This window comes from Xiphophorus maculatus, chromosome 2, assembly GCF_002775205.1.
Source record: "Xiphophorus maculatus strain JP 163 A chromosome 2, X_maculatus-5.0-male, whole genome shotgun sequence".
Lineage (NCBI taxonomy): Eukaryota > Metazoa > Chordata > Actinopteri > Cyprinodontiformes > Poeciliidae > Xiphophorus > Xiphophorus maculatus.
The window spans coordinates 25,583,346-25,600,663 of record NC_036444.1 but is presented as its reverse complement, the minus strand read 5'-3'; the positions used below and the strand labels follow the sequence as shown (position 1 = coordinate 25,600,663).

The 17,318-nt window shown below is 37.4% G+C and overlaps 1 protein-coding gene across 1 annotated transcript in view; it reads left to right on the top strand.

The window, feature by feature from the left end:
• The window catches only part of LOC102234562 (solute carrier family 23 member 2-like), a 108,585-nt gene that overhangs the window by 18,427 nt on the left and 72,840 nt on the right, over window positions 1-17,318 (top strand). The window contains exons 4-7 of the mRNA XM_023343577.1: window positions 3,766-3,949; window positions 6,614-6,795; window positions 10,267-10,384; window positions 13,446-13,602. Of these exons, the coding sequence (XP_023199345.1) occupies window positions 3,766-3,949; window positions 6,614-6,795; window positions 10,267-10,384; window positions 13,446-13,602 (641 nt within the window). The remainder of the gene's footprint in view (window positions 1-3,765; window positions 3,950-6,613; window positions 6,796-10,266; window positions 10,385-13,445; window positions 13,603-17,318) is intronic.

Genomic DNA, 17,318 nt, shown 5'->3' with positions numbered 1-17,318 from the left:
TTAAGAAGGTACTTACTTCAGTGTAAAAGGATATTTATCACTGTGCTGTATGTGTGGGTGGGTTCCTGTTTGCCCTGGGGTTGTTTTTTTCCCATTTTTTTGTTTGAAGCATGTGTAAAGTGAAGAAATATCTTACCTAACAATGCCTCCTCTGTGCTCAGGTATATTTGAACGTTTAACCCTTGCCCTGAGTGTTTCCTGCAATGATAGAGGACTCATTTACATTTGAGCTTTTTTGGGGATTACCTGAAAGTAAATCTCTGTCCACCTCCATGTTTTGCTTTGCATTGATTTGGTGTGAGTCAGATTGCCACACAAATGCTCAGAGGAAGACTTTCTCTTTCAAGTCTAATCCCTGCACTCCCTTTACTTTACTCGGCTTTACGTGGTTGTGTTTGAAGCTTTCTATTTAATTGCCAATAGTTTCTGTGACTAGAGTTTATTGAACTTCATAGTTACTACATATTTGCCATTCTGCCTCCATGTAGGGACACAGTGTTAGAAAGTGCACATATACATCTGTGCATCAGTTAGCATGTGGAAATAACTAAAGCTTTTGTTCAAGTCCTCCACCTACATTTGGTGGCAAATGCTGTGAAGGTCACAAGTGATCCAAGCAAACAGGTTGACATTGAGTAATAGGTCAGTTAATCTTTATTTTCTTTGCATATGTTCAAATAGCTCTCTAACAACTGAAACGTGTCTCTTCAGTGCCTTGCAAAAGCATTTGCACATCTTGAACTTATTCACGTTTTGCCATGCTTCAACCATAAACATTAATGTGTTTTATTGGGATTTCATGTAATAGACCAACAAAAAGTACTTAGGAATTATGAAATGGGAAGAAAACGATGCACTTTTTTCAAAGCATTTTACAAAAAAAATGTTAAGAGTAGCCGTCTTTCCATTGCAAATGTGTACAAAACTTTTTTGATATTCTGCTAATGTAAAAAAAAAACCCAACAACCCGAAACACAATGTCGAAATTGTTGTGTGTCCATTCAATAGGAAAATCACACGCGTTTAATCTTCAATGGAGCGGCAAGCTCCTGGGGAGGAGCTGCGTATTTATGCAGCGTTTTACAAATTTGCAGTGGACAAACACAACTTGGGATGTTCTGTGCGATGCTTGAGACCTCTGGTGGGCCAGCTGCACATTGTCCAAGGAGGCCAGTGCCTACAAATAAACATCTTGCTGTTTTTTTGTTTCTTTTTTTTCTCCAAAATTTCCATTAAGCACATTTAGTTTTATAATTCCAATTTGCTCAATTTTGTGTGTCGGCGGCATGGGCGGGCAGCCTTAACCGTCCACAGCAGGGGTCCCCAAACTTTCTCCTGTGAGGGCCACATAACTTGTCCCTTCTCTGATGGGGGGCCGGAGTCAGTTTGTAACAGAAAAAGTGTGACGATTGTAAGAGTGCTAAACATAAAAATGTATTGTTTTTCAGAAAGCACAATCAAATAACCTTTTCTGGATTCTTCAGAGAACAAAAGTTAGGAAATAACACTATTTATGAAATAAATAATAACCAAATAACACTGGGTTCTCCACATAAAAAAAGGGTTAGGGTCAATTATATGCATGTATAAAATAGTTACTAACTAGTAGTTAATAATAAATAAAGTTCATTACTAACATTTATTTTATTGCAAAAGTCCAACTTATCAAATAAAAATGCACATATATGAAAATACTCTGGTATTGTTCAGGGGGCCGGACCAAATGTGGAGGCGGGCCGCATCTGGCCCGCGGGCCGTAGTTTGGGGACCACTGGTCCACAGAGTCAGCTGGCCGCCCTAGACTAGAAGCTGTTTCTTTTATTTTTACCTCAGAGCGACCAACTTTCTATTACTCCTGTCTCACAGTAGTATATACAGTAAGGGCACCCGCACCTCCCGTATCTGTGCCCTCTGTCTCTCGCAGACAATTGCTTAAACCGTTGCTAACATGTCGTAACGTGTTTTTCCGAGCCGCCTGTAAACGCAACATAAACGCCACGATGGTCGCGCGGCAGCGACGGAGAGCAAAGCGACACGCCGGTGAAAAAAAAGCAATTACCTTTGCACAGTCCCCATCCACCCCACCCTGAAACTAACCGAGTAGGTTGGGTAACACAGGTGATGTCAATATTAGGCTTGTTAACAAGAATATGCTATTAGTATTGTTGTTATCTATGTTCAAAAGTGGGTAGTATTGGTTACATTTACTTGAGTGACTTTTTTTTTTGAAAAAGGGGTACTCATGAGAGTAGTTTTACTGCACTGTACTTTTTTTCTTTTACTTGAGTAATATTATTATTGCTACTTTTACCTGAATAGATTGATTTTTCATTTAAAGAAATTGGAAACCTTAGATTTCTGCAATATGAGCTAATGTTTGCAGATTTGAGCATAATCACTTGTTTATTTTGTATTAATAAACATGGTATTTGAAATATTTCATCGAGGTTTGTTTATGTATTTATATTAAAGTAAAAGCTCACTTAGATCCCCTCTCCTCCTCCCCCAAACATAAGCCAATGACCCCCCTACCTTACTTAACTCCTCTGGAGCCGGGGCTGTCTACTGTCTGATCATGTCACAGAGCACCGTTTAGTCCTTCGTTGGGAAGTGACGTAGGTCAGGGGTTTGTAAACCTTTCTATGACAGGTCCCCTGAAAGAGCATTAACCTCTGGCTGAGGACCTCATTTGCAAACCCACAGAAAATGCTACAAAATATATAAAGAAACATCAACTTGTAGACTTTTTATTCACCATTCAACAATACATTTGTTTAGCATAAATTTTGCTTATACTTCCTGATTTTAGGTGGCCATAAGACTTTTGGTGGAAACCTTTGTTATTTATATGTTATGATTCTATTTCCAGATAACATAATGTTTCATTACAGTCTGTTCTTTTGATATATATGTACTATTATTTTATATTATTATTAATTATTTTTATGTTAATCAGATCAACATTTATTTTATTTCCACAGTTCTTATGGTATGGTTCTTTTGGGTTTTTTTCTTGTCAAAAAAGGTTCCATTTCTTGCTAGCTGTAATAGCTTGAGGAGCATAGATGCTGGATGAATTTGACTATTGAGAGTCTGGACTATTTCAATTCATTGTTTTAACTTATATTTTACATAAAACATGGCATAACAAAAAAACCAAAAAATTATGGTGAGAAATTTAAGAAAAATTATGTGATTTATTTATTTATTTTTATTTATTTATTTATTTTTATTTTTTACATTTTTTTCATCATCTTCCTTCCAACTTTCTGAGGCCCCCACATCGCCTCCTGGTGGCCCACTGTGAAAAACACTGGTGTAGAAGAGCACAACTGTGCCAGCAGTTCCTTTAGTCAGATGAGTCCACAAGCCAAACATTTTCACCTAAATGCAAAGTATTTAGGTAAATTACAGCGTGGTAAAAGTTGTTATGTAAAACGTCCCTAGGAAAGTCTTACATAACTTCCCTAGTCCTTCTATTAAAAGCTGGCTTTTAATAGTTAAAGCAACCAGAAAAAGATTAACTTCTCCTTCCTGACATATGGTTAACAGCAAATATGATGTTGTATCCACCCATAGATAGATATTCTTTAAGTTTGTCTACCCACTAAAGGTTACAGAAAGATACAGGAGCATGCATATTTTAGCCAGATACTGCTGTACCGTCTGTCTTCTTCCATCTCTAACTTTGCGTGGCTCCCGTCCCACCCATTAAGGTCGCCCTGCTCTGCTGACTTGTAAACTCTCGACTTTACCGATTTACAGGTTACCAATCCTTCAGGGAGGGACTTTCAGTTTCATTACCCCTACTTTGGCCATTCTTGCCCTGCCGAAATGGCAGTGTCCAGACCCAAATGCATCTGTGACCCCGTCCATGCAGCTGCAGAATGGCACCAGTCCACTGCCACGGGAAAACTCCGATGAAATCTGGATGCCACGAATACGTGAGGTCAGTAAACTATTCACTGCAAGAAGGCAATAATTCCCAGTAAGATGGATTAGCGACACTGTGTCTGAAATAAGAACCTCCACTAGGTTTTTACAGATTCCAAATCAGCTAAGCATGAGACAAAATGCCCTGAGAAAATTCACGTTGAGCTCCATAATTTGTAATCTTTCTTGGTGTTGGTCAGGAGTCTACATCATTTTGGATGAACTCCGCTTTTACACAAGTTTCTGAAAATTACAGCTTGGTACGAGCTGTTATGCTATTCTTCAATAATTTTTTTCCTCTCTGTCTGTAAGGATTTGGGTTTTTCTCTGTATTTTTGAGTTTTCTGTGTGTTTATTTTGAGTTTTCTGTGTCCTCTGAGTAGCTGTGCTGTCCTGTCTTCCCTTTGATTGTTCCCAGGTGTGTCTCGTTCCCTGATTACCTCTTGTGTATTTAATGTCACCTGTTGTCTCTGTGTCTTTGTCGGGTCCTTGTCTCAGTTGGCGTCTTGTCGCTGTCGTCTGTGTGCCCAGTCCGTCTCTTCCTCCGTTTAACCGGTTGCTACCGGCGTCGAGCCCTGGTGTCCGCTCGGCCGTGCTGCCCGGTACTCTGGATTGTATTGGACTGTGTTTATTCTGGATATTCTTCATTAAACCTTAATTTCATCTACTACGGCGTCTGCTTCACCACCACACCTCGCAGTTTATGACACTGTCAATGTACTTTATACTGTCAGTCACAGAGTTCCCAAAGAAAAAGTTTTTACCTGTGAATTCATCTTTGCGTACTTTTTGACACAGTTCTGCTTCCCTCTGCATGGGACTGTAATTCCCAAATTTTCTGCATAATACATGTCAAATAAAAATATGCTTGGCAGGATTTATAACTGTATTGTGTTTGAAGGCAGTGATGTTTAAGATACTTAAAGCTGCAGGGTCATAATCATAAATCTATCTGTTGCATTAAATTTATTAAGGAACCTGCCAAGTTAAGATACTTTCTTCACATTTGAAATTCTTTTCCATATTGACTTAGCTGAGAGCTTGACTTGCATACTTTTCAGCTCTTGATTATTTACTCAGCTGGAAATTACAAAAAAGAAAAAAAAAATCCATGTGATGGGGTCTCAGACTACTGTAGCTGCACTTATTGAAAATATTTTAACAACACATAAGTAGTTAGGATTTGGTGCATTCATATATAAATGCGTTTTAGTCTAGAGTTATTTTCAATACCATAGATCAAAATATTTGCTACGTAATATTTTGTTACGTGCATTTCACAAAAATTGCTCAAAAGTATTCGTGTTTCCCAAATTCAAACCCACTGCTAACTTCAAAGAGCAAAGCAATTTTTTTTAGGATTTTCATGTTAATGCACTGGATGTAATAGGACTGACTTCAGTTTGTATTATGTCGTAAAAACAACTGGAAGACAGAAAATTGCTCTCTCACATTATAAACTTAACAAAACACACGGTAAAAACAATTGTCTATTTCCACTTCTATGTGTATCTCATGAAACCTTTCAAACACACTACTGTACACACACATGTAGTGAGCTGCTGCAGTGTGTGAAAGCACAAAATGCAAAAAATAAAAAAACATTAGTTTTTATTATTAAAACAGTAAACCGAGTCACTGAGCTTCATTCATTCATTGGGAAATGTTGAGGGATTGGTCAGGATCTGTGAGTATTTGTGTTTCAGTTTTGCATTATTTTCCATCAGAGTTATTATTTGATACTTCTAATTTCATTCAGAGATTGTCATCGCAGTGTTTCTCCTTTATTTGGTGTTTAGTCTATGAATTTTACATTTGCTAGCTCCATTTATTCTCTGCAGTGTCAAAAATCTTACCTGGTACGTTTGTTTGGGTTTTGAACTTAGAATTGAACACCATTGGGTTTGATATCATTTTCTAGTCGCCATAGAGTGCATCCTAGAGTGACTATACATGCATAAACAAATAAATAAATAAATAAACCTAATTTAAACAGGTTTTTGAAAACATTATTTTTATATGTCTTCACTATTGCTGTTACTGGTGTATTAAAAAAACCTATACAAAATAAACAAGCAATGCTTAGCCTGGTAGCCCCCCACATTTATAGAACACCGGGGGGAAACCAGGCATTCTGAATGTAAACTTCTGATTTTTTTAAAAGGTTTTGTTGGCTCTAGTGGCCTTTATTTGAAAGTAGTTTGACAGGAAACAGGGTAATCAGAGAGGGAAGACATGCGGCAAACGTCGCCAGGCCAGGAATCGAACCTACAACCACCGCTACAAGGACTAAGGCCTCAACGTGGGTCATGCTTTGCCCCTGCGCCACCACAGCACCCTAAACTTCTGATTTTAAGAGTGAAAAACCCAACAATCTCTGACATATCCTGTCTCTCATTTTTGTGGCATTTAGCAAGCAGAAATTTGGCAACTCAAAGTGACCTAAAACGAGAGAGATTTGGTCTGATTTAACTTCAGACAGTGTGATAAAAGGTCTGGCTTTTTTATGTATCCAAGACAGTTTCAACTGTATAAAATATGTCTATCAGTGTGTTCAAAAGGATAAAAGTGGAACACTTTGTATGCAAAGGATGTCTGTAAGTGGTGGTTAACTGTGCGTAATAATCTCTTTCTCTGGAATGTGAGTTTAAATCTTTTCCTGTTTGGTTTCTTTCTACAGATTCAGGGGGCCATCCTGGTTGCCTCTCTGGTTCAGATTGTCCTGGGCTTGTCTGGACTGGTCGGCCTCGTGCTTAAATACATCGGTCCTTTGGCTATCGCTCCTACGATCACCCTCATCGGCCTGTCGCTGTTCATTGAGGCTGGGAAGAAATGTGGCAGTCACTGGGGAATTGCTGCTCTGTGAGTGTTTCATTAATGCACTCAATCAACATTTTTCAGAGCCTTGCCTTCTTACTGTAGAGATTTTAAGTTTCTCATGTGCTGATTCTGCCTATGTGGAAAAAACACATATTCGTATGAACTGTGTTGATGCTGAAAACTCTGGTGGAGCCAGCTGCACATGATCTGAAAGAAACAAAAACGAACCATCATCCTCCTACCTCTTTGTGTTATCTTATTTGTCGTTTTTGCCAGTAGTAACAGCCGACTTGTTTGATGCAAAAAAAGGTTCTTCCATTGCAGATTGCTAAATAATCTATTTTGATACGGCTGAAAAATCACCTCATCAAAACCTTATCGAAAAATTTGAGGTTTTTCAAAATTGTTGTGTTTCTGTTAAGCAAGTATCAGTTTGCACAATTTTTTAGTTGATGGACACACAGCTACTGTCATTAAAGTAATACATATTTCTTAGGGTCATGTTTGCTGTTATCAAAGTAATACCACGAAATATTCGGACAAAACCTGAAGTCCATATCGTCCACCCCTAATTGAAACACAACATAGATGTGTTGCTGTGTTGTTGTTTTTGCTATCCTTACCAATTTCTACCAAGATTCATCCTCCGTTTGCCTTTTCTGTGGCCTGCAAATAATTAACCCTTTCATGCACAGTGGTCACTACAGTGAACAGCTACGTATCTAAAAGCCATTTGCTTGTGCTTGTAAATTCTTATGCACACAGACCACTGAAGTGGACACTAATGCATCACAAAATACCCTATAAACTACTGGCCATCAGCTGAAAATGCAAGAAATTATTTTTAAGTCCAATATGGCCAACAGACAAAAAAGCAAGCCAACCGACCCGGTCCCTCCTTCTACTGTAGACGACTCTTGCAGGTAAAAAAAAAAAATTGTGACATCAGATAACCCCTATAGAAAAATACTACTGATATATTTTTCAAATAACAACGTTGTGTTTGAAGAAAATTACAATTGATCACCTAAAATATATATATATATATATATTTTTTTGTTTTGTTTTGTTTTTTACAAAATTTTTTCCCTACCTTTTTTTATGCCTTAAGAAAATAAAAATAAAAAATGTGGAAAAACATCATGACACAAAACACCATAATTAATACATAAAATGGTTAAGTTGGGGTAAAAAAAAAACACAGTTTGAGGATTAGAATGTGATTTAAGATACAGTCAGTATTTGATATGGTTGGGTTTTGCTTGTTGTGCAAATATATTCATAATTTTCCCTTTGTTAGATGATAGCACATCAAAATAAGCTCTTTCTATGGATTAAAAAGTTAAGCTGTTCTGGGTCATGTTTCAGTGACTTTACCTGCACATGTACAAACCAGCCACCAAATACATTTCATTTCATTTCTGATAGTGTGGAATAAATCTGATATGTGTATTGGCAGTTATCAGTTTTATGGCAGGAAATATGAATCCAGATGAATGTCCAGTTAGATACATTTCCTGTCTGGTGTCATACATGAACAACAACAGCCATATTGAATTTCTCTGACAAAGGTAATGGATTGCTTCCATCCATTCTGAGTGGAGCGTGTTTTATAATATTTGTCACAAAAAGAAAGAAATAATGATCCTAATAAATAAGCATCTGTTGTTTTATTGACAACAGACACAAAGGACAATACCAGGAGAATTATGCTGATCTAAAACCTCTCATTAACACAGCGCCCCTGGAGAAATAGACCCACATTGCTTTTTATTTGCTTTTTTTTCCTTCAGCATAGGCAAGATTCTAAACTCTTAAATATTTTTCATTTTAAAAACATCAAAGATATCGCGATGCTGGCTAAATGAAAACTCGCAGGGTGCCATACCACAGGATTAAAAAATACATAAAAACCACAAGGCTGACCAAAAGGCTGTATACTAAAATCAAACACAGAAAAACAGACCACGTAATAAAAGGTGCACAAATTGACAATAGTTGTAAAAGTTGAAACAAGCCAGAAACAATGTTTTACAGAGTGAAAAAGGTGTCGTTTTGAAGCGCATTACTTAAAGCATTTCACTATAGGAACAACAACAGAAAGAAAATATTAAAGACTCTTAACTTCCTTTAATGTGCATTTAATAATTTTTTTTAGCTTAGGGTTAGTGAGAAACATTAAATACAATAACCTCGTCTTATCTTTAAACATGGATCATTTAAAAAGACAAAAAAATGGCCACAAATGAGGACACTTGGTTTGCATTTTCTCTGCACATAATCAACACACTATTGTGTAACAAAGTGCAATTTTTTCTCCCAGCCTATTTATTCACATGGATATGGACAACAAAATATGCAAAAAAAAAACACCAATGTATATTAATAAAACTACACTTTCTCTTTGCATTGATGCCAACAAATGCATGCATCTTAGATGAGTGGCTTCCCAGTTGTTCCCAGTCCTGGAGGATTGTAGATTTATCTATTCAGTTTCATCACAGCTTCATTAACATTTTTTGTTGACAAAAGTTACAGTTTTGACTTCAATGGACTCAAGAAACTGCAGTAAAACAATCAGAATGACAAATAGACCTTCCTGCAGAGCATTTTCACATGTTTGGGAATCACTTAAATGTGCTTCTTGGAATATTGCATAAAGAATTTGAATGTGTGAGAACCAGTAACTTACTTAGGTTGTTCTTAAAGGGGCAATATTATGTAAAATTATCTTTTTTTTAGCTTTACATCACATTTTGATGTTATTCCTTCAACAAAAACGTACCAGGAGTGTTGATTTGATTCTTTCATACTTGTTCGAGAAATCCTTGAATCTCCTATGGCAACCGTTCTGGGGTGCCTAACTGCTTGCTCTCACCAAATGCATGCAGTTTAGTACCAGTTAGCTTTAACTGGTACTAAAGCTAATATCACACTCTGTACTGTGTAGAGAAAACAAAGGAGAGTTTTAAAAACTCTTAGTCTTGACATCAATCAGTCAAAAGTTTATTTGCATAGCACATTTCAGCAACAAGGCAGTTCAAAGTGTTTTACGTCATAAAAACATAAAAAATCCCCCATCATACAGTGCTACTTCTCCATGTTTGGTTCTGGTTCCGTGGATGTAGGCCCTCCAGAAATGAGTGGATACAACAACATCCAGTTGTTAATGTGTTTTGGTGCTGAGTCATGGAGTGATTTATGAACTACCTCAAGTATTTTAAAGTCTATTCTCTGAGCTACAGGGAGCCTGGGGAAGGACTTTAGAACTGGGGTGAGGTTCTCTAACTTCCTGGTTTTAGTGAGGCATGTCTATGAAGGGGAACTAAGAGGGTTCTGCTGCGTCATGACTGGGTTTAATACTTCTCTATGATGTCACCTTAATTTTCTATTTCATATATGAAGATCAGCTTACCATATGGAAGTAAAATTTCAGGGTTCTGACATGTGATCGCGAGTATTAATTTATGAGCAGTGTCTAGATGAACATTTGTTCTGTCTTCTGTTCTGCAGCACAGTCTGTCTGATCCTCCTGTTCTCCCAGTACCTCAGCAAAGTTCATGTTCCAATGATTGCATACAAGGATAAGAAGTGGAAGGTTTTCCAATATCCACTGTTCAAGCTCTTTTCTGTGAGTCACCTCAGATTATTTTCTGTATTTGTCTTTTCCCACGGCAACGTTTTTTTTCTTGTTTTTTTTTTTATATGTTGGAAAAATGTCAGGTTTAAGGTAAGAGAGGATGAAATTAATTTTAAGAGCTGTGCACAAGTTGGAATTTATTGTGCAATTTTTTTTAATTACCACAAGTCAAAACATTGTATTAGGCTAAAAATAAATATACCCCATGTATTAGCTCTAGGTCAGGGGTCGGCAACCCGCGGCTCCAGAGCCGCATGGGGCTCTTTAGCGCTGCCCTAGTGGCTCTCTGGAGCTTTTTCAAAAATGTTTGAAAATGGAAAAAGATGGGGGTGGGAAATATATATTTTTGTTTTAATATGGTTCCTGTAGGAGGACAAACATGACACAATCATTCTTAACGTTTTCCAATGCTATAAAAATGTGTAGAATAAATATTAAATTTCAACATTTTTGTCTACAAAGATTTGCGTCACAGCCTGTGACAAGTTTCTTTCAGCTGGGTGGGGTGCGAGGCAGGTGGCTGCTGTAAACAAACCGACGGGTGTGAGGTGGGCCATGGATAGCAAAGGGGAAAAGAGAAAAGTAGCCGAGGCAAGATTCTACATTTATTGGACCGAATCATTTGTATTCATTGCCAATGCAGAAGGATTACCTGAATGTTTGCTCTGTAGCGAGAAGTTGTCAAATAACAAAAAGAGTACCGTACTTCCCGGACTATAGAGCGCACCTTACTATAAGCCGCACCTACAGTAAAAAAAAAAAAAAAAAAAACTGGAAACGTACACACATAAGTCGCACCGGGCTATAAGCCGCTTGGTTCAAAGCGTGAGGACAAAGTAGCGGTTTATAGTCCGCAAAATATGGTAATGTGGAAAGACATTTTCGGGGAAAGCGCTACATTAACTGCCGCCCGATGTTGAGAAGCTGTCCAGTGATGTCCGTAAACAGAAGTCAAATTAAACACGCAAGAACACAATCCTGCCATGGGCAAATATATTTAGTAACAAAGTTGTTGTTTTTATAAATTGATTAATGATTTTTGTCAGTATATATTTAGAACGACACTTAGCGATATTATTGTGTTTTGTTGCTCAAGTCCGAGGATGGCTGCGTGTCAAAAGAGAAGAGGATGCTGCCATGTCTTACCATTGCACTGACTTGCTTGGCATCTGCACAGAAATCAAACTTAAACTGTATTAATTTAATTTCAAAAGGCTGCTGTTTTATTTTAAAACTGCAGGTTGCGTTTTATTTCTCTCTGTTTGTTGCCCAGATAAGCGGCACGTTATGCACGTTCCGTTTGGTTGTTTTTTCAGTCACACACTTAACAGTGATTATTTACAAAGAGCGATCGCCGTTATGCAAACTGCATTTTGGAGCAGATTTTCCGAGTTCCTAAAGGAAAAAAATGACCTTTTCCCTGTCGATTTTCATGATAAAAATGACATCAAAAATCAGATTTCTTTATTGCATTTCCTTAATTTTATCAATGCAAAGAAACACAATACATTAATATTGTAAAGGAAGGTAAACTTAAAGCACCATCGTACAACAGAGTCACGTGGTGCGTCATTCCGTCCAGGACACATACAGGAAAAATAAACATTTAATCATGAATGCTAATTATGTATACACTTAGTGATTTTGATAATAGGCTAATATAGCTAATATAAACACTTAAAGCTTATTTTGCATTCGTTATAAACCTTATATAAGACTTTTAATTTTTTGCGGCTTCGGACAGATTTGCTTTTTGTTTTTTTGATCCAAAATGGCTCTTTCAACATGTTGGGTTGCCGACAGCTGCTCTAGGTGATGCTGAACAAATAAGTTTAATGTTGGCTGTAAGCTGCATTCAGTCCTGCTTGCTGAGTTGTTGCAGTGGGCCCTGGCATTGTCAAGTTAAAATATATTCTAAATCTCAGAGCATTCTAAGAGAAGTGTGCAAGGATTAAAGAAAATCCATAAGAAATTCAAACAAAATTAGGATTTAAGAATCCTAGTTAATAATACTGAGTGTACACATACACATGTTTGATCAGAAATAGAATAGAAATTAAAAAACAAATTCTGAATCCGCAAACAGAAGTTTATATAAAAAGATTTAGAGACTGAAATGTCTTCAGAAAAAAAGAGCCTTGAGTCAGTTACATTTCAATGTTGATAGTTTTGAATTCAATATGTTTTCCAATTTATCTAATTGCTGCAGGTCTTAGCCAACTTTTAGAGTTGGCAAAGACTTGCAGCAATTAGCAAGATTCTGCAGGATAAAAACCCCAGCTGTGAGTCTTAAACGTGTCTGCAGAATTATTCATTTGGACTCATATTTATGTCAAGGGTAATACAAAACATGTTGCACTTAATGGTGTGAGGAAATGAAGTCAGGTGTAACATCACATGTTTTTCAGAATGTAAACAACTTTTATAAAATTGAGGAGCTATGTTCTCCATTAAGTGATATGATGCATGACATAATAATCAACTCCAGGATTCTCTTTAGAGAAAAGAAAAGGTGGCAGTTAGTCGCATATCACGAGCATCCTTTATTTTCCTTTTAACCTCAGCTCTGTTGTGGTTGTTTTTGTTTTGTTGTGTCAATAAGCATGCACTTGTATATGATAAAAAGCTGTTCTAGCTCCAACCTAGTCCAACATGTTAACAGGATTACTTGCTAATTGTTTGGCATTTTAAAGAGTACATGCACATTTGGCTTAAATGTAAAGATGTTTTCCATATGAGACTCGACTCAGAATCAAAACCAGTTGTGCACTGTGTGTAAAACATTCAAGCTCATGAAAGGCTTTTTTTTCTCAAGGAAACGTGTACTTGACTTTTTCCCCCTCTTTATTGGACAACATGATTGCAAACAGTGATTTATTAGCTTTATTAGCTAATTATATATTAGTGAATTGACAGGAAATGTTGACCACTTGAATTTGTACTTTATGTATGATCCTTTCTGCTTTTGTACTTTAGTACCTTTATGTAGTCACAGAAAAGAACCTAGGTAAAATAATACCAAGATGCTCTTGACATTGATCTTAAATTCCAGGCTTTGTTTGGAATGTGTGGTGCCTGGCTGGTCTGCTTTTTACTGACCATCTTTGACATCCTGCCTTCAAAGTCGAATCAGTATGGCTTCTCAGCAAGAACCGACATCAACCTGAACGCCCTGACAAACTCGCCGTGGTTCCGCATGCCTTATCCAGGTAAGAAATCCTACTTTATACCAAAAAGTAAATTTTTAAACATGCAAATGCAAAATGCAGTTATCGATGTTGGCCAAAATGCACATCTAGTTTATGATTAAGAGGGAACACAGACTATTGTAGTTCTGTAATTTCAGGCATCAGAACATTATGAAGCAAGCAGGGCCTCATGTACAGACATGTAAATCAGGAAAGCAGTGTATGCAAAACAAGTCTAAATGCATCACGCTGTCTGGATGCATGATCGAAGCATATTTTCTATATTTCAATCAACATTGAACAGAGCACACATGAGTGTGTTACCAACTCCTTCTTGGACATGCAACTATTGTTTATTGTTTGTGACCCATTGATAACTTCTTGCACTTCTTGTTTGTTTTTTTTGGCAATTGCTTTGAGCAATGCACGGTCAGACATTGGAATGAACCTGCTGGGATGTCCACTACTGAGAGGATCGGCAACAGTTGCTAACACATTAATTCCTGGGAAGAATGAATACCGTCTCATGGTTTTCTCAAGGTTGTGTTAGCAACTTTTCATTGTAGAATAGGGGACTTCAGGTTAATTGTAAATGGCTATCAGTCCATCCATTATTTTCCCCTTATCTCTAAGTGAGAGCCCAGACATTCTGCGGAGGAAACTCATTTGAGGTGCTTGTAAATTTCAGCTACCGGTAAATTGAGAGCTTCATTTTTTGACTCAACTATTTCTTCGCCATGACAGATCTCTTTCTAACTCTTCCATGATAAATACGGAGCAACAATTGCGCTTATAAGTATATCGTTGATGATTTGTCTTTGTGTCAACATGCCTGGATGCTGCACACCTTCAAACTGTCAAAGTCTCTGCTTACATAGAAGTGGTCACGTTTGCTGATAATCTTTGAATCACGTGCATTTAATTAGCGAGTTTGAACGTTAAATCATGTAAAGCAGCAAGGATTCAGATGGTTCCTCAAAAATTGCTGTATTGAAAGCCATAGAATTCAAGGGCTGTACATTACATTCACTCTAAAATTCTTCAGTGAGCCTGGCCTGTGTATCAGTTCAGTCAAATTAAAGAGATTTAACACCTGTTTCAAATCCTGTATATATTAGTCAACCGTGTCCAAGTTTAAACCACTGGAATATGTTTTATATTAGTGTAACTTCAGTACTTTTAGAAAGAATGACATGTCAGCTGAAAACTGGGATTTGTTTCGACAGTCGCCTGTGAATTGCAAAATGTTAGGTTTTTAGATAAATACAAATATAAAGATTAGGAGACTTTAAGGACTGAGAATCTATGTCTGGTCCCAGAGTGTGTGTGCCTTTAGCAGCAGGAAGCAAGCCGAATTGGGAGACAGATGGCCTGGAGATAAGAGTGACACCTAACAGGAGAGAACATCAAAGACTAAGGGTCAAAGTTTTATGACCTAGACCAGGGGTCGGCAACCAATGGCTCCGGAGCCACGTGTGGCTCTTTCATCCTTCCGTTGTGGCTCCCAGTGACTTTGGGAAACAGAATATTTTATTAAAATTCAATCATTAAAAAATTATAAATTAAAATCATTTTAAAATAAATTTCTAAATCTGAAGATTATGGTAAACTTGTAACATTAAAACAAAAAGTTTTGAACATTTTTAGCACCCAAAATATATGTCATGTCCGCCAATGTGCGACAGGCATTCCTGGCGAACCCCACATGTCTGGCAGACCGCATTTTTTTAGCGAGCTGATTTATTGACTTTTTGATCCTTGCCTGGAAGATACATCATAAATAAATCCAAGAAAAGGAAACATTCTGAAGATGGCAGAACATTTAATGCTACGTGGACAGATCATTTTGCTTTCACTGCTGATGAAACTGGTTCACCAGTCTGCTTAATATGTGGCGAAAGACTGGCAAATAACAAGAAGTCAAATGTTGAAAGACATTTCGAGAACAAACACTCTGTCTTTGCTAAAAAATATCCCGAGGGAGAGGAGAGAAAAAAGACCGTTTCGGAGCTGATGCGTTTGGCTGAAGCGAGCAGGAGTCACTTCAAGAAGTGGATTAAGACGCAAACTCCACTACATGTGCCAGTTTCGTGGCTACTCAGGAAATAATCAAGCATGGTAAGCCATTTACAGATGGAGATTATCTACAAATATAAATACATAACTATATATTGTTAAGTGAAATAGTCTTTTTTTTTTTTTTTAATTCAAGAGGACAGGTGACCGCACACATGCGACGGGACACAGAAGCAGACTGCGCATTTTTTGGTTTGCATTGTTCGTTCAGTGCCGGTGGATAATATTTGGATAAGTTTTGATTTTTATCTCCTGAATAAGAGGAGGACAGGTGACTGCATTCTGTTTCTATTTTTCCTTCAGTGCGGGTTGGGTAAGTTTCGATTTTTATTTCTTAAATACAAAGACCCAAATAGACAGAGGGTGTTTTGTTTGAAATTGAGCATCAACAAAGTGTAAAATGCGTTTTGTTACATGCAGAAATAAAATTTTGTGTTCTCTGCAGCAGTTCGTTGATTTCATAAACGCAACACAGTATTGATTTTTGTACATAGCATATAAGTTATGCTATGTTCAAATAAACATGTTTGAACATAGCAAACATGTTTGCTATGACGTCATATACAAACAGTATATGACGTCAAAATGGGTTGTGGCTCCAAGTGCTTTCTTTTTATTGGGAGGCGGTCCCAAATGGCTCTTGGAGTAGAAAAGGTTGTCGACCCCTGACCTAGAGGGACACGAGAACTGAAGTTTGTGACCCAGAGAACCTCGGGAACTGGAAATGCAGGATGACACCATTGTTTAAGAAGAGACTCTGTGTTGACAGCTGTGTTTTCTGTTTTCTGCACCTTCTATGCAAATGATTTGTAACTTAAACCACGCCTCAATGTAATAAATATGCAATTGCAAAGGAGAACGTTAGAACTGGTCCGGAGACAGAGATAAGAAGTTGTCCCTGGGCAGAGTTCTCCATTCAGTTGTAAGAAATTTAACCGTCTCTGTGTGTTCTCATTTTTGTCCAGCAAGAATGTCAGGTAATAGACCCAACACAAATCTTTATTTCTTTCACCACTTACATGCATGTATTCGCTACGTAAGTGTGTGCATATGCATTAGACAACCACTTTCACAATACCTATGGGAAAAGTTGCATTACTTACAATGCAACCTGAGCAGAGTGTTGAGTAGTTCAGCAAGGCTTTAGACGCATGCCCATTTACAGAATGTATAACTTTTTAGTAGAGCTCAGACTTTAGAATTGCTAGGGTCATGTGAAAAGGTACCCCAACTTTCAGGTCCGTGTTGCATTTGTCAGAATTTTGGAGTTGCAGGTCAATTGGATTGTCCACCAAAGTTGGAATTCCATCTTTAAAGGTTGGAGGTCCGAGTCACTAACCCATACTTCAAAATTGAATAAAGCTGTGAAACGAGTAGAACACAGTAATAAAAGAACGATAATTTGATGCACTATTGGTATTGAATGTGATACTGATGTCATTCTTGAAAAAATAAGGCACATGGTCTATCCACCAATCCACATATCAAAGTTCGGTTCTGCTGCAGTTCATGTTTTGACTTATTTTATGCTGGAATTTAAAGCATTCAGCCAAAAACTTCCTGCACTGTAAAATGGAAGACCAATAAATGCTAATAATAAGCTGCATACCAACATATAGTATGTTTCACATAACTCACTGGATGTTTTTTTTTCTTAATCA